Source organism: Haplochromis burtoni, unplaced genomic scaffold (genome assembly GCF_018398535.1).
Source record: "Haplochromis burtoni strain Fernald_Lab_line unplaced genomic scaffold, NCSU_Asbu1 Contig_165, whole genome shotgun sequence".
NCBI classification, from domain to species: Eukaryota; Metazoa; Chordata; class Actinopteri; order Cichliformes; family Cichlidae; genus Haplochromis; species Haplochromis burtoni.
Window position 1 is genome coordinate 307,938 of NW_024582526.1, and position 24,651 is coordinate 332,588.

Sequence of the window (24,651 nt, forward strand, 5' to 3'; positions counted from 1 at the left end):
GTTGGATGGTGCCGAGTGCAGAGGCAGCAGGACAGCGAGGTGGTTCAAAGTTCAAAGGAGGGCTGGAAGGCCGAGTCCAGTAACTGCTGTCGCTCACGTGGCGTGCGTCGAGCTCTTGCTCGCCCTACCTCTCCCCCTTCCCTCACTCTTTCTCACCCTGCCCCTCCATTTCTTCTCATGCCAGTCTGCAGCCACCCCCACATTGTGTCCCTCTCCACTTCCTCTCACAGCTCTCTTGATTCTTTCGTCTTCCACCCTCCCTCTTCTTAGTCCACCTCCGCACTCCATCACCCTTTTTAGGTCCCTGCTCGCCTCTGCCCTTCTCCGCCCCGCCTCCCTCTATTTTGCCTCTATTCTCTCTCTGCTTGTTTTTCTCTTCAGCCCCCTCTTTCTTTTCTTTGCGTTGTGGCTGTGCAGTCTCGTTCCTTCTTTGTTTGACTTTTTCTCCTCCCCCCCCCCCCCCCCCCCCCCCCCATATACTGTGGGGGGTCTTTGTCTGTCTGATGCCTCACAAACACATTTCCATTTTCTTTCTAACATCCAACCATCCAATCCATGCCTTCACTTAGTAATCGATGCAATCTATGCTGCTCATATACATTGTATGGTTGTATGCTAACTGTATATTGTGTAGTTATACACAGGACATGGTAATGTGACCAGCATTGTTATTTCTGACAATTTCTTCTAGTGATTTATTTACAGAGCAGCTTAGAAAAAGGTGACATCTTTGCATTGTGTCTAAAGTCAAAACTCTCCTCCTCACTAGGGTCTCAAATAGATTCTGTCCCAATTAGCCCCATGCTAAAAAGCATATTTTTATAAATTAGAGGATGTTTGCTTAATTTAGGTGGTCATACACACGTGTTCACTAGTCTGCTTTCACACACATATGCACACTGGATATATATGATTATGGTTCTGAAGCACAGCACAGCACAAAGCCAAGTGTTTGTAGGCAGCATAGTGAAAGTCAGTAAGCCAACCTCAGCCAATGAGTTTGTTCTTCTTGTTACACTGTACTGCCATAACTGCCATAGCTGCAGCTATAACAGCTACAACAGTTACAAGTAACGCGTTACTGTAATCTGATTACTTTTTTCAAGTAACGAGTAAAGTAAGGGATACTATTGCAAAATCGGTAATTAGATTACCGTTACTTTCCTGTAGGAACGCTGCGTTACTGCGTTACTAAAACCGTGATTTTTTGCGAGAATGTCTCACGACAGTGACGTAAGCGAGTGCGCTGTTAGTGACAACAGCTGTGTGCAGATCAACAATGGATCATATATCGATTGTGGGAGAGAGTATGAGCGTGCAGCGTTTAAAGTGTGGAAGTACTGACCTTACTTTGAGTTTGATTCCATAAAAAGTGACAAAAACATTAGCGTCCGTTGTGCGTGGGAAGAAAACTTCTTTTTACAGCGAAAAAAACCCCTAAACTTCCAAGCAAGCGCCGAGTACCTACGACGTAATGGGAAACTCACAGAGAAACTCGCGGATTCTTCAACTGACCGCGGCACACCTGCACCAGGGTAAACCTCCGCCTACCGCAGTCCTGCTTTACAGGTGAAAATAGAGCAACAGGACCGCTGAGTCTTTGACTTTATTCATGTTCTGCTGTGTTTTACTTGCATCTATTTGAAAGAGTGAGTGTAAACACAAAAAATATTTTATTTTATGTGCTGGAATGTGCAGAAAATAGGTTTAAATGTTAAACTAATTTATTCAAGTCAGAGAATGTTGCATATAATTACATTTTTGCTTGATGCATAAAGTTAAAAGATTAAAACTGATAAAACAAGTTAAAAAAATGGGACTTTTCCATTTGATTACATTTTGTATGATGGATTATGCAGAAAAAGTAGAATTGGGCTGAAAGATCTATCGCTTTATCACCTCTTCAGGTTGTAAATCGTGTTTTTAAAAAGTAACTAAGTAACTAAGTAATTAATTACTTTTGAAAATAAGTAATCAGTAAAGTAACGGGATTACTTTTTGGGGGGAGTAATCAGTAATTAGTTACTGATTACTTTTTTCAAGTAACTTGACCAACACTGGTAGGCGGTAGGGTAAAGTGTCTTGCCCAAGGACACAACGACCAGGACAGAGAGCCCGGGGATCGAAAAACAAGCACACCATATAATCCCCCTCCATCAAACTGTACACTTGGCACAATGCAGTCAGACAAGTACCGTTCTCCTGGCAACTGCCAAACCTGGACTAGGCCTAGACCTTCCAATTAGTAGATTGCTTGAATCTACTAATTTGGTCCTTGGCTGCTCTACTCCGCTAAGGCTGTACAGTATGTTTCATAAGAAACCAATTGTGTCAAGGCAGCACAGGCTACTAGTGTGCTAATATATGGTAAAGCTTACCAAAGTAAGTTACACTGTGCTGCTTTATGCAGGTGGTGTTGGTTTATATAAATTGAAGGGACCAGGGTTTGCAGGTACATTAGACATATACAAACACATGTGCCCACGCTGCTGCTGAGATGACTTCACAGGTCCAAATCTTTAATCTTCTGTCTTTGATGATGTGCTGCTCAGAACGTCAGTGTGTGAAGCTTAATGGCTGATGATGTTCTCTCAGGTGTTGACAGCTAGTGAGAATAGGCTCCCTCTAAACAGCTGCTTCAAAGACAGGTATCTGTGCATCACTCACTTTGTCATCCCCCTCCCCAGGTAAAGGAGATCTAATTGGCTCAGACTCCCTGACGAAGGAACAAGTGATCAAAACCAACGCTAATGTCAAGGCCCTTACTTACTGTGACCTGCAGTATATCAGCCTCAAGGGTCTTCGAGAGGTTCTCCGACTTTACCCTGAGTATGCCCAGAAGTTCATCAGCGAGATACAACATGACCTGACTTACAATCTACGAGAGGGCCACGGGGCTGACGTGAGTACCTGTAGTAGATTCATGATGGACTTACTGTTTATGTGCGTTTGTCAGTGAACTTGTGAATGTTTTTGTTAGTCTACTGCACATTTAAAAATAAGTACACTTGAGCTGAATTTGAATTTGAAATGGAGTAGAGTTCACCTCTGTGGTCATTAAACAGCTGCAAATACTGACCAGAAATGATCTATAAAAGACCCACAATCTAATAGCACATACTTCTTTATTTGTGTAAAGATCTAAGATTATATATGGATATCTATGAAAATTAAAATAATTCTACTTTTGACCTAATTTATGACCTTGTAACACCTTCACTGATAGTTTTACTAGTAACTTACTAGTTTTAAGTCTTGTTCAATACATCATATAGTTCATTTAGTAAATTATGAAACAGGATATTCTTTACACCTTGTGACCTTTCAATCTACAAGCTGTTACAAGTCATTCTCAGTCCGATTTATTATGGACTGTATATAAGATAAATGTTTACATCCATCAGTGGTGGCTGTAGCTCAGGAGGTCGAGCCGGTCATCTACTAATCGGAAGGTTGGTAGTTTGATCCGTGGCTCCTCTAGTCTGCATGCCATAGTAGGCCAAGATACTGACGTGTTTATCGCATCATAAACAACTTCTTCCAGAGTGTGCCTTTTGTTCCATCCCCCTTCCCTTCACCCCCAACTGGTCATGGCAGATGGCTGCCTCATCCTTGGCTTGGTTCTGCTCGATGGATTCCTGTTAAAAGGGAGTTTTTCCTTCCCGTTATCACCAAGTGCTTGCTCAAAAGATTTCTCTGTATTATCGTGGGGTCTCTACTTTACAACATAACCCATCTTGAGGTGACTGTTGTTGTGACTTGGTGCTGTATAAAAAAATTTAATGAAATTTGAATTAATCAGAGTATGAATGTGTGTGAATATTAGGTAGAAAGCACTTGCTTGTGTGAATGAGACATGCAGTAGAAAGTGCTTTAAGTGCTCAGGTAGAGTAGAATAGTGTCTGTGTGTGTGTGTACTGTGACCTGGTTATGTAGTGCTATATCTATACAACCAATCTAGTTACCATTTACCAAAATGTTCCTGTAAGAAAGGCAGATGCACGTGCAGATGGCATAAGGCTAGTCTGTGAATAGTGCACATTCATAGATTTAAATAGGAACAGTTTTAATTAAAAAGCCCACCAGATTAGTCACAACATTAAATGTGCAGACTGACAGTCCAATGAGGAACATTTATGAGTAACCTGAGGAGATAATCACCTTAACCAGGGTCACATGAATGATTAGAACAGAACAGAAATATCCTTTATTGTCCCTCATTGGGGAAATTCACGTATTCCAAGTGAGCAGGTGTACATATAAGGTATACATGAGCATTCTACCACCACTACTTTAAAATACCCAGATGTGTGTACACACACTCTGACAACCCCAGCCATGAAAGGCATTTTCCCTGCTTCCATCAACACACACACTGCGTTTGGCTGGTGCTGCAGCAGCAGCGGATGGAGGGAAAAAAGTGTAGGGACAAAAATAGCTTAGTGTTGCTGTTTGAAGTTGTCCTGTTACTAAAAATAGAGCAGGAGGGGAGCACGGGCTCTCCCTGACTGGCTGTCCCCCCACAGCTGCTGCTAAGATTGGATCCTGCTTAATATAAATAGCTCTGCCAGCTGAGTAAAAGAAAGGGAGGAGGAGGAGAAGAAAGAAAGATGAGGGGGGGGGGGGTGTTGGTTAGCTTGTTTTCTCTTCTGCTCTTACTCTCTGCTACTCTACTGCAGTGCAGTTTGCTTCTCCAGGGATCAACACACTTACTGCAGAGTGTGAACATGTTGGTGTGTGACTAGAGGATGTATTATTCTAGATGCACAATCTGCTGTGCATATCTTAGTTCTGGGCTACAGATGTCCATCCTGGTTATTAGTGTGAAAAAAAAAACATTCTGGTATGTGCAGCCCAGGAGAGGAATTTGCATAGGTATCCAAGACAAGACTGGTGAAAAATGGAAGATAAAGCCTGCAGACATTCAGCAGCCTCTTCCTCACTTAAGTAGTATTTCAGTCTACAAACTTATATGATGAATGACGGTGTTCAAAAATCAAAGACGTGCTGGGGGGATGAAGAAAGGGTTTATGAAGCAAGAAAGATGAGAAAGAGTCTCCATTGCATAAATGATAGTTTACTGCTGATTCACTGGTTGCAGACTAACTGTCATGACCCCCCAGAGCCTTGGGCGAAAAAATGCGATGTGCATGACCAGCCAGAGCACAGCACGCACAGAACTGTGCTGCTGAAAAGACATATTGGAACAAGTTTTTAACTCTATGGCCATTCTCACAGGGGACCAACTTGCTTATCCTTGCCCTTGAGAGCACATATGAGTTACTATACATGCATCAACTTCCATGCTTCCAAATCTCTGCCCCCAGCCCCGAACCAGCCGCACACATGATGCAAACTCCCCCACACTCTCGCACACAGTTGAGCAAGAGGATGGCGGCACGCGGCAAGCGCACACTTATCACGCCCCCGCATCGCAGAGCAGCTCCTTGGTGTGCTCCGGAGCTGGGAGCTAAGAATAGAACAGGAAAGCTAAAAATAAATTACAGTGGCACGGGTATGGAAGGGGGGAGCTGGCTGAGTGAAGGGCACTGGGGACAGAGGAGGGAAAAAAGGGAGGATGCTGAGCAGGCAGGGAAGGAGGGGAGGAGGGGAGAGTGCAGAGGGGAAAGGGAAAGCACAGGGGTGTTGGCTCAAATACATTCATAACTCACTGCACCAGGCGTTGTGTGCTAGAGCATGGGTGATGTCATTATTTTGAAGCCTGTACAGGTGAAACTGCTGGTTTAATAAACTAGCAGCGCTGCTACGCTCATTCTGACCTTGAGTGAAGAGCCACTGTTTGACACAAGTAACTGAAATTTGTATATTTTTACAAAATTATTGATTTTTTGGGGTGGCTAGAGTAAACATGCTTCTGGGAGCTAGAGCTCTCCTACAAGTCAGTCCTACTTATCTCACAAACTACCACAACACACTCTCAGTTGTTTGTGTAGCCTGTGATTCAATACATTTTGAACTTGTCTTTGTGTTTTTTCCACTTAAATTTCATTCCCTTGAATTTCTCCAGCCCTGCACCAACGCTGATCAGAGCCTAAATTGTTCACTTCATAAGCAGGGACAAAGCTGATGGGAAACTGGGGAGGCTTGGGACTGTAACTGTCAGAGGAGTGTGTGTGTGTGTGTGTGTGTGTGTGTGTGTGTGTGTGTGTGTGTGTGTGTGTGTGAGAGAGATGAGGGGTGGGAAAAGTGAGATGCAGCGATCTGTATTAAATGTAGCATGACAGACTCCTTTTTGGAGTCTGGCAAAGACAAAGAGACAAACAGATTCTCAAAAACAAAAATGAGAAATAATTGGCATTCAGCCGTTCACCATAAGCCTCTGCACATCTCTTTCAGATTGTTCCCTCACATGTCTGCATCTGACACAATCACTCATGGGTGACTGTGGCACACAGTGTGAAGTCCTCATTAAAAGCTGCTTGTGATGTCAGCAATCAAGAATTTAAACCCATCTCAATACTACTAAAGCGAGAACCTTAAAAGCAAATCTGAGATATGCCTTCTGTGCACCTTTATTTGGAATAAAAAGAAAGCCACCCATACATCAAATGGTGAATGGCCTGGTTTGTATAATAGTGCCGTTCTATAACATGTGTCATTCACACAAGCCCTTTTTCTACTTAAGAGCTTTCTTTTTATTTAACATTCACACTTCAACGGATGCATTAGAGTGCAAATCTAGGTTCTCTACCTTGACCAAGGTTACTGTGGCATGCAGACTAGGCCAGCCAGGAATCAAACCAACCACCTTCCAATAAGTAAATGACCTCCTGAGCTACAGCCACCTCTGAGTGAGACAGACTATCAAGCAAAAAGCCAGAAAAAAACATAACCATTATATACATTATAAACAATCAATTGATTTGCATGTCATTGAATGAAATAAATATATGATGCCCAAACAAAACATGACTTAGTACTTGATGAGAAACCTTTGTTAGCAAGCACAGCAGTCAGACGTTTCTTGTAGTTGGGATTTTGGCACGCTTTACAGAAACTCCTGGCTGCTGACTGTTCCTGACTGCCTTTACATCATTAACAAGCTGCTCCTGTGTAGCTTTGGGCTGATCCACCACCTTCCTCGTGTTCATCATCATGAGGCAAGATCTTACATAGATCTCCAGATTGAGGGCGATTGATGGTCATTTTATATTTCTTCCATGTCCGAATAATCATACCAAAGGTGTCACCTTAGTTCTTTGAAGGTTCTTTGGTCTTGCCCATGGTGGTTTAGAAGTTGGAATGGAAGAAAAAGATTGTTTGAACAGGTGTGCTTAATACACATAATGAGTCGAGATCAGGTGTGAGTATCTGTAGTTGACTGATGGAGTGTAATTTGTATGCCAAATAGGCACACAGCCAATCTGTGTGAGCCAGCCATCAAATACAACTCCGTTAATAACGTTTATGTAATGTTGTTCACATTAAACATGTGCAAAGTTTCATATATATTGGGGTACAGTGTGTGTACAGGTAAACATGATGTAAGGAGGTGACATGGCTCTCAAAGAATCTTGAATTAAAAGAGAAGGTTATCCTGCTCAGAACAGCCAATCAACAGTCAAAATGGAAATTAGCCGAGGTTCCCAACCGTTTTTTGAAAACTGTAATCTTATGAAGCGTTGTGTATCCAGGATCCAGAAAGTGACCACTGAATTTAAACTTACAGCTATAAAAATAACAAACTAACCACCAGAATCTGATCAGAGACGCTGGTCAAGTTGGTGATTTGCTTCGAGAGTCGCTTCTTAAAAGCACACATCTTCTCACTGAGCATAAAGCTCGGGCTTCAGGCTACTCTGGATCTGAATTATGGTAATAAGCGCAGATATCCCTGATGTTGGGTACACATAGACCTGTCTGTGAGCCCAACAGCCCCACCCACCTTCTTTTAAAAACATTTTCTTTCTTTTTTGTGAAGAAATCAAAGGAAGGTGGCTTAAAAATGGAGGAAAGGCTTGTTGCAGACAGGAGGAACTGAGAGGCTGCACAAGAGGCCATGTATAAGAAATCAGGGTTAGCTTGAACTGTGAATGCAAAGCTATTCCAGATTAAAGTTTAAGAGTGTGTGTACAGGTCGCAACGTATACTAGAGGAATAAATAGCAGGCATCTAATAAGACCTGCAGAGCACGTCCTGAATTCAGTTACCTCTGGAAGAGAAGGAGCTCAAAAGTCTTCAAAAGAAAGAATATGCTGCTAATCAAACAATACCCTGAATGTTAAAAACATATTTACAGATTTACAGAACTTGTGTTTGCCTGCCATCCACTGGTTCAAGCTTGTAACTGCCTTTACAATCATTGTAAAGGCAGTTACTAATGCTATGGTGATAAAAGAAATCCAGCAGGTGTGCGGGCTGATCCCGCTCATCCCTTTTGGTATCCAAGCTCCTCCTCTCTTTCTTTCAGGTGGATTGGGAGAGCAACGGTGGCTTGGTGAAGAAGCTGCCGTCCATCCGCGAGGATGAGGAGGGTGATGAGGAGCAGAGCTCCGTGTCCCGAGCTCCTCGCTCCCCGCTGCATCTCAGCAGGGGCCTCAGCTCGCCCCTGCGCTCCCCTCTCCTGCCGCCTCGGCCTTTCCGTGCTCCCTCCGACCACTCGCGCCCTTCCACCCTGCAGATACCAGTTGTGAGCTTGAGTGGTGCACCACCTGAACTCAGCCCCAGGTAAAACACACAGACACACATAGTGTGAAACTGAAGATTGATTCAAAACATCATAGTCAGAGAAGAGCAATTGAGGAAAGTGCCGCAGTATAGGTGTCTGGCTGCCATGGCAACCACTAGATTACAGTGCTGGTGAATCACATGGGGCTCGGCTACTGTTGGAAGGCATGTAGGTTCTCACACACTGCAATGCACTAATGTGCATGCGTGCAGAGCAAACATGCCTATGTGTGTGCAGAGATGTCTCACGACCTCACTGTGTGCAGTGTTGTGTGATACAAAGCTGTTGATGAAGGACTTTTTCCATGTTTGTGTTAAAAGATCCAAACAGTACTAACGGAGCTTTCAGCCCTTTTAGCTTCATCTGATTACATTCCTCTTACATGCTCTCTCTCTCATGTGTAATCTCTGCACAGATTTGTGGACGGCATTGAAACGGAGAACAATTCCACCACAACACAGAAGTTTGAGTTCAGCCCCAGCCTGTCACCTGCCCCTCCGCCCTCACCGTACGCAGGTAGCGCACCTACAGCCGCACACATTGGAGTACTTTTTCAGAACAGTACATTTTATCCGGAGGCCTAATCCTTCTGCATGTGTGTTGCCCGTAGGGATCCGTGAGCACTCTGAGATCAAGCAGAGTGTGTCTAAACTGACTGAGGAGGTGAGTGCTGACTTGACACTGATGATAATTGCATGTGTTCACTTCTGCCCCGGGGGTCTAATGTTTTCCTCAGCAGCAGAGGTTTGATTTTTCTGTTAGTCAGCTGGATGTTTCGCAAACGACACGAGCAGGTCATGGCTGGAAAAACATACAGATAAAATTCTGACGTTACGAATGTGGGCCCAAAGTGTCTAATGATATCTTAAAAATTATGTTTAAAAGAGTTAGTAGTTTATTTCATTACTACCTGTAATTTGTTGCAGATTACTTGTATTTGTTTAATTGTTTACTAAATGTTTGAGGTGTGAAATAAACCTCAATGGAGCAAAATATGGGTGTGTGTGGTTGGAGGATGTGTTTGTGCGTGCGTGTGCGCGCGTGGAGGGGGGGGGGTGAACGTTTTTCTTGTAAAACAAAGGGGGGCCCAGCAGAAAAAGTTTGGGAACCACTGCTCTGTGTGATAAATCACCAGATTAACAATTTTCTGCAAAATTCATCTTTTACCTTATTTGTAACAGTGTTGCATTTTGCAGTTATAATATGTTCTTTATAGATTTTTATACACTAATTTATCATCAGCATCATCATCATGTAATAAGATCTCCGACTGCACGAGGCAGCACTCATAGGGATCATTTTGTGTGAAAGAAGAGTCGCGTGGCTCGCAACACCCACATGTAAAGAGAGAAACCACCTTTGTTTTGTTGAACCAGCTAACACAAAGAAGGTCTGGCTGTGTTGAACTTCATACATAGTATACTTCTCTGGGCTCTTACAATGCTGAGTTTTTTGTTTCATAACTTCAACTATGATAACAAACTCTCGCTCACTGGCAGGTTTTAATCAACAAACCCTGAGTCTCTCTCTAAAGTTTCCCCTCTTGCTCCACCTGAACCATTCATCAAGTTAGTTAGACATTTGTTTGCTTTGTTTTGTACTTAAAATGCACAATTTTTATTATCCAGTTGTTAAATATAAGGACAAGACAGAGACCATGATTACATCACAGATTTATTATCAGCTCAGAATAAAATCTCCATCTTTGTAACTCTTTGACTGTGTTGACAGGAATGCATTTGTCAGACTGTCAGCCAGCTTCTCTGGAACGTTTACTGTATGTTACTATAGCAGCCACCATTTAAATCAAACAAGCGTCACACACATAACACACTGATCATGTGGTCCACCTGCACTGAATCATTAGGCGTGTTGTAATCAGTCCCTGATGGAAAAATGTCAGTCACAGCTGGATCTCAGGGCTGATGTGAATATTTAAGTGAACATGAGGCTGAACAGACTCTAAAACTGAACTAAATGTATGATAAAGGGACTTTTAAAATGTAACCTGCATGGTGAATGTTATGTAGTACCTAATTATGTTTTATGCAAACAAGGATTAAAGGATTGTTTGATATTTTTCAACCATGGTGCTGAATTGTCATACCGAATTTGCATGAACTGTTCTTCTGGTTTTCCAGCGTTAATACGATCTCTCTCTTCACCTCACAGATGAACGGTCTGTCTAAACAAGTTTCCAAGCTCAGTCAGGAGCTGCAGGAAATGACACGCCTGCTCAAGCCCCTCCTCCAAATGGCACCACAGCCAGTCCTGATGACCATGATGCCAAATTTAACATCACCTCCCAGTAGTGCCAGCCGGCTGTCATCAAGCCCTTGCCCCGGGGCGCCGTCCCCTTCCACAGTTTTTTCCCACCAGAGACCTGACACTCATTCCCTGTTAGACAGCAGAGACACAGAGAGTGCAGATTTGCCAGGATGCCTTCTCCCAACTCCTCACTCACCAAAAAGGCCTAATTCAACTCCTTCAGCATTAGCAGAGACCCCGCCCAAGCCCCCAGGGGCCAATAGCCAAGGGTCTGCTGACTCCAACCATCAGTCGCCAGAGGAAGGATTTCCAGAGGGGCGCGTGGACTCCCGAAGACTCCGTGCCTCCTCCAGTAACGGGATATTTTTCCCCTCGCTGCAGGACCAACCTCCTCTGGCCTCTCACACCCCTTCACCTTCACTCTCCTTCTCCATGTCTCTCTCTTCCTCATCATCTTTTTCCCCATGCCAAGGACCTCACCTCTCCCGACCTGGCAGTTGTGCCAGCAGAGGCCCGCTCATCCCACCTGCCTCTCAGGACACTCACCCTCCCCTGTCCTCTCACTTTTCAGCTCCACCATCACTCACATCCTCCCCTGGAAGTCATCGGCTGAGGCCTTCCCCTTCCGTGCCAGTCGTGTCCCCTAACACCTCTGTCCATCCCTCCAGTCTTTCTCTGCCCTTGTCTTTGGAAGTTGCAAACGCAAGGAGAAGAGATAACCAGACTCCATCTTGGTGCAACTCACAGCGACACTACCGAGGGGCAAGACCCGTTTCTCACCCCCAGGAGCTGGAGATGCAGGAGCGGGGACGACACCTGGAAGAGGAGAAGTCCTCCTCAGAGCACATCAGTTTCATTGATGAAGAGGAGCCAGCATTATGAACGGCCTGTGCAAAAGATGTCATTCAAGTAGCAGGAAAGATGTAGGACAAGAGTTTAAAGAGGTCAGAGCAAGTGCAAGGTAAAGACAACAAACACAGGGAACAGAAAGCTGGTCCATTTCACACAGAAAGACATTTGTCAGGCAGGAGATGCCAGACGGACAGACAGGTAAACACAAAATACAGTGTGAAGGAATGCTTTCCTCTACAGATCAACCACAGAATTACAATAGCACAAACAGTCTTATAGCATCAATGATCCAGTAGCATGAGTCAAACACTGCAGAGCCAGAGCACATCTATTTATCTCTCCACCCTGATGAAGCTCTATCGCTTTTTAATCCTAGTAGGTCTCCTGTTCAAAGGGCAGGCACAAACACATGCATCTCGGCAGGAAACGCGTCTTTACCCAAACTAGATAATCCAAGCCAACTGCACTGGGACTAAGAATGTAAACCCTTCAGTGGTCTCAGTCACCTCACCTGGAAGGTTCCTTTGCTTCATCAATGGGATTATTTTTTGGGGGAATGCAGTTATCTGCCCCTGGACTGGTTAAAAAATACAGCTTTTTATCAAATAACCTCAGACTAAATGGTTCTACAAAGTGTTTTTTACAATGTTTCTTATTGCCCCCTTTCACACACACACACACACACACACACATGACAGCAGAACTGTAATTAGTGTGGCGCCCGCACTGCATTTGGGAACAACTTGGGGATTCAGTGTCTTCACCAAGAAAACCTGGTGATTTGTTTGCAGCCTGCTTTATCACCTAAGCCACAGGTGAGCCAAGAATCGATTACATGCCCATTACACACATTCACAAAGAAGATGTTGAGCTTGGTTTTAACTCAGGAATGCAAACTTGTCACATCCTGTAAAAAAACAAAACAAAAAAACTGACATTCTGAATCCACAGACAGTATAAAAGATCGATGCAGCCACTGTGACCTTATCCCCAGGTTTGTGAAGTCCTGCTTTGAAGCCTTGAGATGAGTCGTCATCTCGGCTTTTGGGAACTGAACATAACAAGCAAGTGGCAGTTCTGACTGTGAAACCACGTGCTCACTGACTTGTCAAGCTAGCCCAGGGAATCCTATTGACTCTTAGAATGACCACAATTTCTAAAAAGTTCTTTATAGAATTATTACTTTTATACAATTTATATAAAAGTATTAATGTAGAGTCTTTACCTTACAATACAGAGGGCCTTGAGGTTCACAGAGTTCAAGCATGATTATCATTTTCTGACACTAGCACCAAAAGTCTGCGCAACCACAGCTATCGCCCCATGGTGGCCATTAGAAAGAATGCAGGTTTAGGTTTTCTTCTGCGTTAGTGTCATTTCTCATACCGTCCACGTCTGAATTCAGAATAGATCTATTGCGTGATTCGTGTAGATCCAAAGAAGGTGGTTGGTGTTTGCCTTCAAGGTTTTCTGCCAGAAAGATTGTACCTTACTCCAAACCCTTCGATCAGGAACTAACTGAATCAAAGAAGGATTCTGCAAGTCACATCCTTTTTCGTTCATAGAAAGATCCAGAGGATCATTTTTTTTCATATTATAATAATAATAGATTACTATGTAGTCAAAGTACTACTGTATACTGTGTCCATAAAGACTAAATACAAACCAGAATGTAAGTGTTAAAATTAACAACCTAACCACTGCTTGTTAACGCAAATATCTAGTCAACCAATCACATGGCAGCAACTCGATGCATTTAGACATGCAGACCTGCTGAATTTCAGACTATTTCAGAAACTGTTGATCCACTGGGACTTCCCCACGTTTACAGAGAATGGCAAGAAAGAGACGACTGCGTGAAAAACTGTTCTCGATGCAAGAGTTCACAGAAGAATGGCCAGACTGCTTCAATCTGATAGAATCAATCTGCACAATACATGAAACCGTGAAGCAGGTGCAGAAGATTACTCCTGTCAGCCAAGAACAGGAAACTGATTCTATAATTCCCAAAAGCTCACCAAAATTGGATAGCAGAAGATTAAAAAAAGTTGCCTGGTCTCTTGTCTAACAGTAAAACTTGACAATGGCTGAATACTTGTTTCTTCTGTTGGCTGCTGAAGAGAAGAGGTCTTCCAGAACACTTTAAGTATAGTTATTTAACTGAAATGGGCCAATATTGCTGATGTAGCTAAATGCAACATTAACAGTTGCCTCTATATGGACAAAATGAAAATCAGTTCTATTAAAATCGCCCACAACACAAGAAATGCATGCACGGGAAAAATAGACTACTAGTTTGGATAAACATAATGTGGTTTAAGAGGGGTAACCATTCAAAAGATAGCTAGTTTAAGGGAGGGAGGGGGTCTAAAGCAGATTGTGTCAGACAATTATCAACTGACCTCCACCAGTATAAGATAAACCAGTCTCATTCTACATTATAAATCATCCTGTGCTACTCTAAGAGAATCCAAGAACTTTATTACAGATACTATCTGGTTGCATTTCAGAATAAAATAAGCGGAGAGCTTTGCACTGCTGGTTAAGCAGATTGAGGCCGGTGTAGGAACTCTGAGAACTTTGAAAAGACAGACTCGTGGACAAAGGTGTAGGGAAAAGCTAACATCAAACATTCCCCGTGTCACTGCTCATCAGCATCATGATGCTGTTGACAAGCAGCCTATCAGCTCATATCTCAAGCAGGCTACTTTCATTCTAGGGTGTGGACATCCTTACATCAACTATAATCAACCTAATCTTAAAGTTAGCAGTCATAATGTTCATCTTTTGGGGAAGGGGCTGTCTTTCTGGGGAATTCTTGTCACATTGTTTCACTCTCGATGAGTTTGCATCCACATTTTCTTTCCAGATCAAAAGAATTTGAGCACAGTTACGATCGGTCACTTTGGAAAAGTGTAGGCGAGTGTTTGGATTGTATGCCAAAGAGAGAAGACAGATTTGTGGACAAAGTGTAGGGAAAAGCTAATATCAAACACTACCCCTGTATCACTGTTCATCATTATGATGACTGTTGACAACCAGCCTATCAGATTGTATATCGAACTCCCACATCACCCCTGAGCTTTAGCCATTAGCCATTCGTGCCTTCTCCATACAGACATTGATTTCCCTAAAGTTCTTCACCTGTCGATTACAGGCAAACATCTGGATCAAAATTTACACAGAAAGCCATCATCTATGGGGAACACTTGCACCTTTATCTAAAATGTATTGCATTTATTTATTTAATACGGCTGTGTATGTATTTATTTTTGCTGAAAAAGCGGCGAGGAAATATTCTGCATGTCTGGACAATGTAACAAAAACAGACTGTGGAGGAAGGTTTGCTTTCTAAACGTCTGACTGGATCCTTTCCAGAGCGAGTGAGCGAAACCTTCCCCGAGTTCATATGTAGCACACACATTCTTCATCTCTTATTCCTCCAATGACTTCATGTTGGTACGTGAAAGCAGCCAAACCCTAAAACTGCAACATCCAGGCTGCATCAAGCTGGAGGTCTCAGGACTTTTTTTTTTTTTGGCTTTGTGAGGTGCTTTAGGACCATGTTACTTGTATATATATGAACAGTCAGATTTCTGGCTTTTATTTTCTTTAATGGGAGCAAGGGAGGTGGTGACTAACTGGACTCTTTACACTTTCACAAAGATTTACTAAGCAAGAACTGGTGGCTGGGGAGGGTGCCTAAAAGGTTTTAATTCAATGCATGTCAAAACTTCTTTTTATTTTCTTTTTTGCATGAGAAATGTGCCTGCTTTGAACTATCCAGAGCAGAGGGCTCATGGGAGTAGAAACCAGCCTGCCCAATTGAAGGCTGTTTGCTTACAAATGTATTTTATTAAAGACTGCTGTTACATTAAAAAAAAAAAACATTAACAAGGATTACATACTGTATAACAATAAAGAAGTGTTGTTTTGTAAGCTCTCCATCTCTTGTGTTTCTCTTGGGAACTAATATTCACGTAACTGAGGTAAGTGGCTATTCTCTAAGAAGTAAACTGTAAATAATATTTTTTAAGCCACTTTCTGAGTATATTGTGATTCAGTTGCCTCAAAAACCCGTCCCTATATTTTTTTCCCTTTTTGATAAATTAACTATTTATGTTTTATTAAACAAAATATTTATTCAAGTAAAGCCATCAAATATGGTTCTGTTATGATGTCAGCATTAAAATAAAATAAAAAAAAAAACATGTGCCACTTGGGCTGAAAGTGTCAGCAGCTGTAAGTGTAAAAGTGGGCTTCTCATTGAAAACCAACAGGGGCTCCATGCAGGACTCCAATTTTTGTGCCTCAGGTGATCATCCAGTTTTCATTTGAAGTGGCCCCATTTGTTTCTGACACCCACTGAACTAAGAACAAGAACACTTCTGGCCGTTCTCCTCACTGCATGCTTACATTTTGAGGTTGCTTGTGCTAAAAGCTTCCCAATTGCTCAAAATCCCTAAAAATAAATTTATGGTTCTTCTACTTTTTAACAACCCAAATTTGCCCACAGACTAATGGCTAATATGGCAAATAGCTTAAAGTATTATAATGTGTGCACGTGGGTAAAAGGCCACATCCAACTAGGCTTGTATTTATTATTTATGCTTTATTAGGCTTCATAACACCTGTGGCGTTGTCAGTGACCAGGTTAGGTTTTTCTTTTTGCTGCATGCTAAATCGGTACATTTTCAAATGAAGTATCACACACCTTGGAATTACAGTTATTCTGTTAAAAGCTTGAGTGTCTCAAACAGATGAAGGTTCAAACTGGCACCTTGTGTTTTCTTTGGCGTAGAATGCTACCAGTGCCTACATGTTTCAATTATTTTATGCAGAAAATGAAGCGTTGACTTGCTGTGTAGTGACTCCAGAGTTTAAACTTTGCAAATGTCAGTTCTTTGGATAACACAGTTAAGCCCAAACAGAACAGTCTTACTGGAAGGTTTAAAAGCTAAAACTGACAACCTTACAGGATGTGTTTTATACAAATTACATGGCAACTAATGGTAATTTTTATACACATACAAGTGCAAATATAAAACTACAAAGGAAACTTTACTAACAGATTGCATTTTTGTGTACTTGACAGCTGTCTGTACCACTGACTTGCGTTAATAGGTGTATCATATAATTGTAGGAATCAAATTAAATGAATCATTACCTGAACCGAGAAGAACAGAAAACTGATGGATTAGTGTTTTACACATTAAATAAAGCTCATAGAACATGCCTCATTAACCCATGTATATGTGCACTTTTCTATGCTTTTGCTACCAAAGTGCTTTCTATCAAACATTCATTTGGATTCATTGGAGAGCAACTCCGGTTTAGCATCTTGCCCAGTGATATTTGGCATGCAGAGTGGAGCGGCCAGTGATTGAACCACCTATGATCAGCAGACGCCTGGCTCTACAGACACCTCATCTGTGAGTTGACGAGTTTTGGAAGCAGCAAATATGGCAATTTCAAAGGATACTGTTCTTAAAGTTTGGAGTTTGCAAACCTAAGCTGTGCTGCCATGTTCTTCATGGAGTGAAGAGGCTTTCTCCTTTCCAAACCAGCCGTAGCTGTTCTTTTGGGTGGGTGGGGGGGGAGTCTGAGACCTTGGCTTGAATTTGCTGGGACATCCACTCCTGGGAAGACCTGCATCATTCTTTTTCACATGTGACTGCAAGTCTGCTGTCAGGTCAGCATCACATTCACACTCTGACATTACTGTGTGCAGCAGCAACAAGTCTGTAACACATTCTAATGGTTCATTTCAAATCCATGAAGCAACCCCTAACTAACAATGAATAAATTAAAAAAAAATAAGAAGAACAACAAAACCGGTGGGATTTTTAATACAGCAGACTCTCCAAGAAGAAATAAGACAACACAGGAACTCCTTCAGATCTGCATATATTCTCAAGGGTAACATTCATTCTATCAGAGCTTCAGTAAGGTTTGAAATGTCAGGATAAACGTTCTAGAAATATCCTGATCGGAGAAGAAATTATATAACAAAGGGGTGGAGAAACAATGTAGCACTTGATTCTGCTGTAGTGCATGTACTCATGCCTTAGTGTCAAATGATTCTTACTTTATTTCTTACATCGACTCTGTCCTCACTCGCCTCTCAAAAACACATCAAGGGAGAGAAAGCTGGAGGTTTGGGAATTTCATTTATCTCTCCTGACAAACACATGCAGGGGACTGCAGAGAGCAGCAGACATCGGGTCTTTCTCGACAGGAGGTGTGAGGGATGGATACATTAATCCTCTTTTCCCAGGTGTTGGGTGTAACCGCAGGTCTGTGTAAGCACTACATTTCTCAGTGGGATCATGAGAAATGGTTACTGGAAATAAGGTTACTGGACAGAAGTGACAGGCTTCTGCGCGAGCAGCACCATCACAGTGACGACACCTGAAAGGAGAAATGCTCATTCCTGATTATCCTCCAGAGACCACGTTCAGAGTTCGACAGATATTTAGAGTGCAGTAGATTCCCCCGACTGTGCCAAAAATCATGGTTCAGAGGGATCGACTGAAAAACATGAGGGGAAAATAAAAATCCAAAAATATATATTTGTTTATATTTATATATATTTATATATTTACGAGGTATGTATCCACAAAGAAGAAAAGAAATTCCAAAATAAGCAGTCTGTGTTTTTCCAAGTGAGTCCTTACTTGCGATGCCTTAAGGAAACATTAATATTAATAGTAATTTTAGTCAAAAATTAAAAAAATACAACTGGGAAACTTTGCTGTCCGTCAGCCGTGCTCTGAAACCATAATCTCCACTGTTGGGAGTCTGAAGGCTCCAAATTAGCGGTGACGTCAGGCAGCTGCACTCCAAAAACAGAAAGAAAACAAAGTCTGCAAATCTCAAATCACAAAATCCAAATCCAAGGATTCACTTCAAGAGAAGAATAAAATAAAACCTATCAGGTGAAACTCCCCTAACCGTTGATTTCACAACAACTGCAGTCTCAGAGTCTCCGCCGTGGAGCTGGCGCCGAACTGTTGAGGCTGGGTTGAGGTGTTTGTACTGGAGAAGTGAAGAGAACGCCACAGGTCCAAAAAAAGGTGTCTTTGTGCAACAAAACAGGCCTCACCATTAAAGTGCCCCTATTAGCCTTTCTGGGGTTTGCTAAAACACCTTGTTTGTAGTCCAAGCTTTTCCTTACGTTTCTGATCTATGTCACTGTGTAACATGTTTAAATAAATCCTGCCTAGCTGCTAGTGTGGGGCACTCTAACAAAGAAACACCCGCCCTCCACATGCTCCTTCGCCGTGGGACATTATTTTGTTGCTAGGGTTGCTGTGATAACTCTAAAATATCTCCAATACTAGCAAAGCACACGGCATCGTCTGTTTCTGGCTAAAACAAGAGCATTAATATGCTCACGATACCCGTCAGTTTTATCCTACCCTCTAAGGCAGTGGTGTCAAACTATGGGGACTTGAATCGGCCTGGCAAAGATGCCAATCTGTCCCGCTGGATGGCTTTGGAAAATATGGAGGAAGGCATGCATCTTTGGACTTTTAACTGTATTTTTTTTTTTAAGTTTTACAGATTCTCCTGCTGATAAAGACCTCCCCCACAGCCATTTATACTGGACCAGAGTAGTTAAATAATAAATAAACAATTACATGACAGAAAAGTTCCTGTTTTCACCGTCTACTGTAGAAATTTCAATTTAACTTTTTTAATTCATCAATTAACAAAAGCTTTGTTTTATAAATACAGGACAGTCTGTGCGGTGAGCTACCAGGACTTTTCTGTATTTTTACATATTTCTCATGTTGAAAAACTCAGATGTGCTCTTTATCTTATCCTAACATATCTCAGGAAATGAACTGTGTGGCAGAAAGTGGGGTTTTATTTGTAAAATGAGTTTGACATAATTACATTAAATAGAGGAAAATTCCCAGCAACACTGCTCTAATGGACATATTCTATTGTTCTGTCTACTGTTGTAATTAACATTTATACAATTTCAAGAGAACAGCTGTATTATGTTTGATGCTGTTGGCGTGTCTTTCTGAAGTGGCCACTGCTAACGTGTTCTAAGTTGGCAGCTGTTAAAGGGCTATGCTGGCTGGGCACAAAAACGCTGCCTTGCTTCTGTTATAGCAGTGGACCGAGTGGAGCAGACTGGGCTCAGACGACGAGAAGAGGCACTGCAGGAGTGCACAATATGAATTTTTCTTTTTTTAAAGTAATCCTATTAGTTAAAAACAGCATAATAGGGGCACTTTAACTGAAACAAATAACGAAGGAGCCAGGTGTCCTCCACACATTTGTTAGTCAGGCTGGCAGAAGGCGATGGTTGCCCACTGTAGTCATGCTAGGTACTGCTGCAATGCTGTCTTCGCTCTGAAAAGAGACACAGAATGAGTCCAGCAGGCTAAAGGAGTGTCTGACGGGATATTTTCTTTTTTGTGACGCACTGTTCTGGCCCACCTGTCACTGAGGTTGGGCTCAGAGGATTGTGTCAGTTTGTGCAGGATGTCCACAAAGCCCATCTCCCTCAGCTTGTCCTGACGCTCCTGAGAACCTGATGACACACAGTGAAGCAGAGAGGACAAATAACAATGTCTGCTGACATGTAAAATCCCACTGCAGCTGTGTGTTCATTAATATGAACACAGTCACATGTTCCACAGCTGTATCTTAGCACCAAAGCCTCCAATCAGCTCCCTCCTCTGTCCCTGGTCAACTGCCTTGAAGACGTCAAGATCTGGATGTCAAATAATTTTCTCAAACTGAACTCTGGGGTGTAGTTCCCCAAGCCCCAGCTCCAGAAAGGGACTGATCTATGCCATGATGTGGATGGCTGCTCCTATTCACCATCTCCAGGAGTCTCCATCCTGGGTGAAACTAGAGAACATCACCAGACTCTGGCCATTATCTCAAATTCCCCAGCTGAGACCCCCCATTCATCACCTTCATCACCTCGTGCTTGGAGTGCTGCAATGGTGCCTTGGACAAGCTGCAGTATGCTCATAAAACAAAATTGACAAAGTTTCTACCGACACCAAGTCGTGACAACACCCCGCCTTTATTCACCTCTTGGCTTTGATAAAGTTCGGTATCTCCTATAAAATCCTGCTTCCCAGTGCTGATCAGACATTTCACCTCCTACACTCTGTCCTGGACTCTGTGTTTCCCAGATAACAGCCTGCTCTCCTTCCCTAACAACACAGCCTTCAGTGCTGGTACCCTGATTCTTTGAAATATGCTCCCTTCTGAGATCTGCCCACCTTTGGGCATTTTCAAATAGTAGGTGAAATGTCACAAACCTTCAGGACAAAAGGCAAACTATAGAAGAGAAATCAGAGTTTAATTAATAATGATGAATGAGTAAAGAAGAAACACTCAGTGCAAAAATGATTCCCAGATTCATCCCATCTGGTCACACAGCATGTTAAGATTTAATGAAGAGAACAATAACTTCAGTTTTAGCTGAATTTAGAAGCAGGAAATTAGAAATCAGAGACATAAAGGGATGAAATTCATTCAGGCCGAACACATTTTCTCTCCAGCTTACAAGTGATCTCCTTTAAGGCTCAACGATTGTTGCTTTTTTTCACTATTATCAAGACAATCGACCTCTGTGGGAGCAGAGAGTTGGCACTGAAGACAATAAAAGTGAAGGAAGGACATCTTAAAACTCTGTTAAAGCACTTTCAGAAGGCCATGTACTATAATTAGTATTAAATCCCCTGTATATTCCTATGGCTGACCTCTTTTTAAAACAAACAAACAAACAAACAAAAAACAAACACAGAAAACAGTAAACTGTAGCTTCAAAAGTCTGAGTTACACTCTCCCTGAATGAGCATTTAAAAGACTAAAATGTAAACAACCATTTGAGAGGTCGACTTTATTACCATGCTCCTTCCATCCTACACAGCATTTCTCCATCAGACATCTTTCAGCGTTGTACTCGCCTGTGATGTGCCTTCATTCTGGTAAATGTTCTATAAACTAAAGCTGAACACTTAAGACCTCAGTTCTTACTACTTTAACGTGAGCTCAGCTTTCTTCATGTTCCTCGGTCTCCTTTATCTAAACCCATGCCCTTTCTTTATTAGTCCATGTACCTGTGCGCTGCATTTCTTACCGTCCTCCTCATTCCAGATAAGGTTTGAGACGCAAAAGGTTGCAGCAAGCTGCAGTTTCACATTCGAATGCCCCTGTGGGAACAGCAGACATCAGAGAAGTTACAAGTCAAGAAAGACGGGACAATGACACAGATCAATCAGGCCCCGACCTCTAGTATGTGCCTAAACACTAACAGTGTGCACAGTACCATGTAGTATTTGATTTTCTGGAGCATGTCGTCATTGGTCATGATGAGGTCCTTGGCTGTGTTGCCATCGGCAATGTTGACTAGGATGCACAGCGTCTGACAGACAAAGTGTTACATCAGTGCTTTTATCTGAACAGTTTGTTCTGAGGTTAAAAAATAAATAAAAGAAAGCAACAGGCAACACATTCACAAAACTGGCAACATTTGATCATCACACTTTGTGTTTGTGGACGGGGACATCAATCTGTCCACTTAGAAGGCACAAACCGAGTCAAACTGATAACAAGAGCACTGGCCAGGCAACAACAAGACAACCCCCAAACCATGGACCCCTCTATAGTTCTGCCTTGATGCCTGCAGTACACTCAGCTTGTAGTTCCCTCAGTATTGCACATCCATACGTACTGTCACATGAAGGTTTACTGCACAGCACAGTGTCAACGATGTGGAAGAAATACCACGAGGAATCAATATGACCAAAATCTCATATTCGATATGACATTTCTCATCCCGATGATGATAGAAATCACAAAATAGTGCTTTTTCTGTAAATGCTGTGAATCTCAGGCAGCTCGACCTGGGCGTCATGTACCTGGAGTCGAGTGTTTTGATCGATGCATGAAACGTTATATTTGTAGATAAAAGTTGCAACAGCTGCCATTTTCTTTCTGAGTATTTATTACACGGCACGCTGCAGGGAAAAGCCTGTTCTAATGTTTTGAGCACCTGACGGCTCTTTTTTTGCTTCTCATCCTTAAACTCTCTCCTTACTCTTTCACGTGATTCGTTCGTAGGTGGTTGAGAGGTTTGTTGTGTTTGAGTCTGTGGTGGGGACCGGTTTGCAGCATAACTTGCATAGTACAGTGTTCTGGTCCGTGTCAGACTTTTCATAACCAAACCATGTCCATGCTACAGAGGGAGCCTCTCATTTAGGAATAAGGTCCTCGATTTATGTTGAATGGTCCTTCTGTTTGGAGCTGCCTGGTTCGTCTTCACTGGCCATGCTGGTATTCTGTGTGTCTGCATCCACGTGGTGGCCATCCCAAAAAAATATATTGCTGTAAACAGTGGATTTTGCTCCACGACAAAATAAAAGCTTATAATATGAAACCAGAGAAGTTTTAATTTCGCCATCCGATACATTTCGTCATATGGCACAGCCCTAACCACCCACCCACCCACCCACCCACACACCCACACACCCACACACACACACACACACACCTTCATCACCAGGAACCCAGGGCCCACTGCACCAGTACAAGGTTTCTTTTATCCACTTACCAAATGCAGCTGGACAAACACTCCCACCCACTCCATGACGTGCACCAGTGAACAACACCAGAAATCATCTCCTTGTATAACTCCTCCATCGAATGCACAGTGCAGTAGTTACACCCTTTTGCACTTGCTCTACAGCAAAGTTTTACAAATTAATGTCAATCATATCTATTTCACTTCTTATAATTGAGCTATTTGTAAATATTAGAGCCATTTCTTATATTTTGTAAACTTTGTAATATATTGTATTATTTAATTTAGTTCAGTCTGTTACTGTTATTTTCTTGGAGCAACTGTAACCACATATTTCAACCTCCTCCAACATGCCCTTTCTGAAGGCTCTCTTGTTGCCTGTCCAGTCCATCTGTTGTTACTTTCATCTGCATCAAAGCAACTGTAATAGATTCACAGTGGTTTGTGCTCCCTAACTGGACAGATTGATATCGCTGAAGTTTAAGTGAGTGAGTGGCCTTGGAACCCTTACTAGATTGACAGGCAGCAGCAAATGCTTCTCCAAGATCACCGTTATCTTTTCTACTGGGCACTGTGTTAACACACCTGAACACTCCAGACCAGCAAACTGTCAAAACGTCTGCATTTATAGAGATGGTCAATTAAGTACATTTGTTAGCAGCACCTGGTTGCTGCTTTTCCCTGTATGATGGGAATGGTGCAATGTGTCCTGTTGTGCTGTTCATCCAGGATTGTACTTAATTTTATGACCTGTTTTGGACCAGATTATTGTTTATGTCCCGATACAAACACCACTGAATTTAATAGGACAAGACTGACCTCAGGCAGACAGCCTGTGATCACATAAGCAGAATGTTTAACTGCTCTGCCACACAGCAGCACGCTGAACTTAGAAAAAATAAATCATCTGTACGTGTGAAGCAGACGGGTGCTCACCTGCTCTTTGACCTCTATACTGTGCTCCGCTTCGAGGATGAGGGTAACTGCCTGCATGATCTGCTTCCCGTGGGAGCTCATGACCTGGTCAATGTGCTGACAAAATGAGAGTTGGGAGTAAAGGGGAAGCAAAGGAGAATCAGTCTGCATGTTGCACTTAAGACCTCTCGACAATTCATTCAAATTCAGCCCATACTGGATCGTTCATATGTAGTGATAACACAAGAAAGTGGGGAGCATTCAACGCTGACCCAGAGGTCAAGTACCACCTATGGCTACGTTCACACTGCAGGCGAAAGCGCATCAAATCCGACTTTTCTGACCCTGTGCGACCCATCTATCC

The 24,651-nt window shown here is 42.5% G+C and overlaps 2 protein-coding genes across 5 annotated transcripts in view; one reads left to right on the forward strand and one right to left on the reverse strand.

The window, feature by feature from the left end:
* The window catches only part of kcnh3 (potassium voltage-gated channel, subfamily H (eag-related), member 3), a 192,494-nt gene extending 177,967 nt beyond the window's left edge, over positions 1 to 14,527 (forward strand). Inside the window, exons 11-15 of the mRNA XM_005933361.3 lie at positions 2,688 to 2,902; positions 8,432 to 8,688; positions 9,105 to 9,205; positions 9,300 to 9,352; positions 10,862 to 14,527. Of these exons, the coding sequence (XP_005933423.1) occupies positions 2,688 to 2,902; positions 8,432 to 8,688; positions 9,105 to 9,205; positions 9,300 to 9,352; positions 10,862 to 11,839 (1,604 nt within the window). The 3' untranslated portion in view covers positions 11,840 to 14,527. The remainder of the gene's footprint in view (positions 1 to 2,687; positions 2,903 to 8,431; positions 8,689 to 9,104; positions 9,206 to 9,299; positions 9,353 to 10,861) is intronic.
* A 3,115-nt stretch (positions 14,528 to 17,642) lies between these two features.
* armc8 (armadillo repeat containing 8) overlaps positions 17,643 to 24,651 on the reverse strand; it is a 31,822-nt gene continuing 24,813 nt past the window's right edge. For all 4 annotated transcript variants that reach the window (XM_005933362.3, XM_014337120.2, XM_005933363.3 and 1 more), the window contains 5 exons: positions 24,309 to 24,404; positions 22,119 to 22,214; positions 21,930 to 22,002; positions 20,267 to 20,360; positions 17,643 to 20,179 (listed from right to left, as the gene is read on the reverse strand). In XM_005933362.3, the coding sequence (XP_005933424.1) occupies positions 20,146 to 20,179; positions 20,267 to 20,360; positions 21,930 to 22,002; positions 22,119 to 22,214; positions 24,309 to 24,404 (393 nt within the window). In that variant the 3' untranslated portion in view covers positions 17,643 to 20,145. The remainder of the gene's footprint in view (positions 20,180 to 20,266; positions 20,361 to 21,929; positions 22,003 to 22,118; positions 22,215 to 24,308; positions 24,405 to 24,651) is intronic.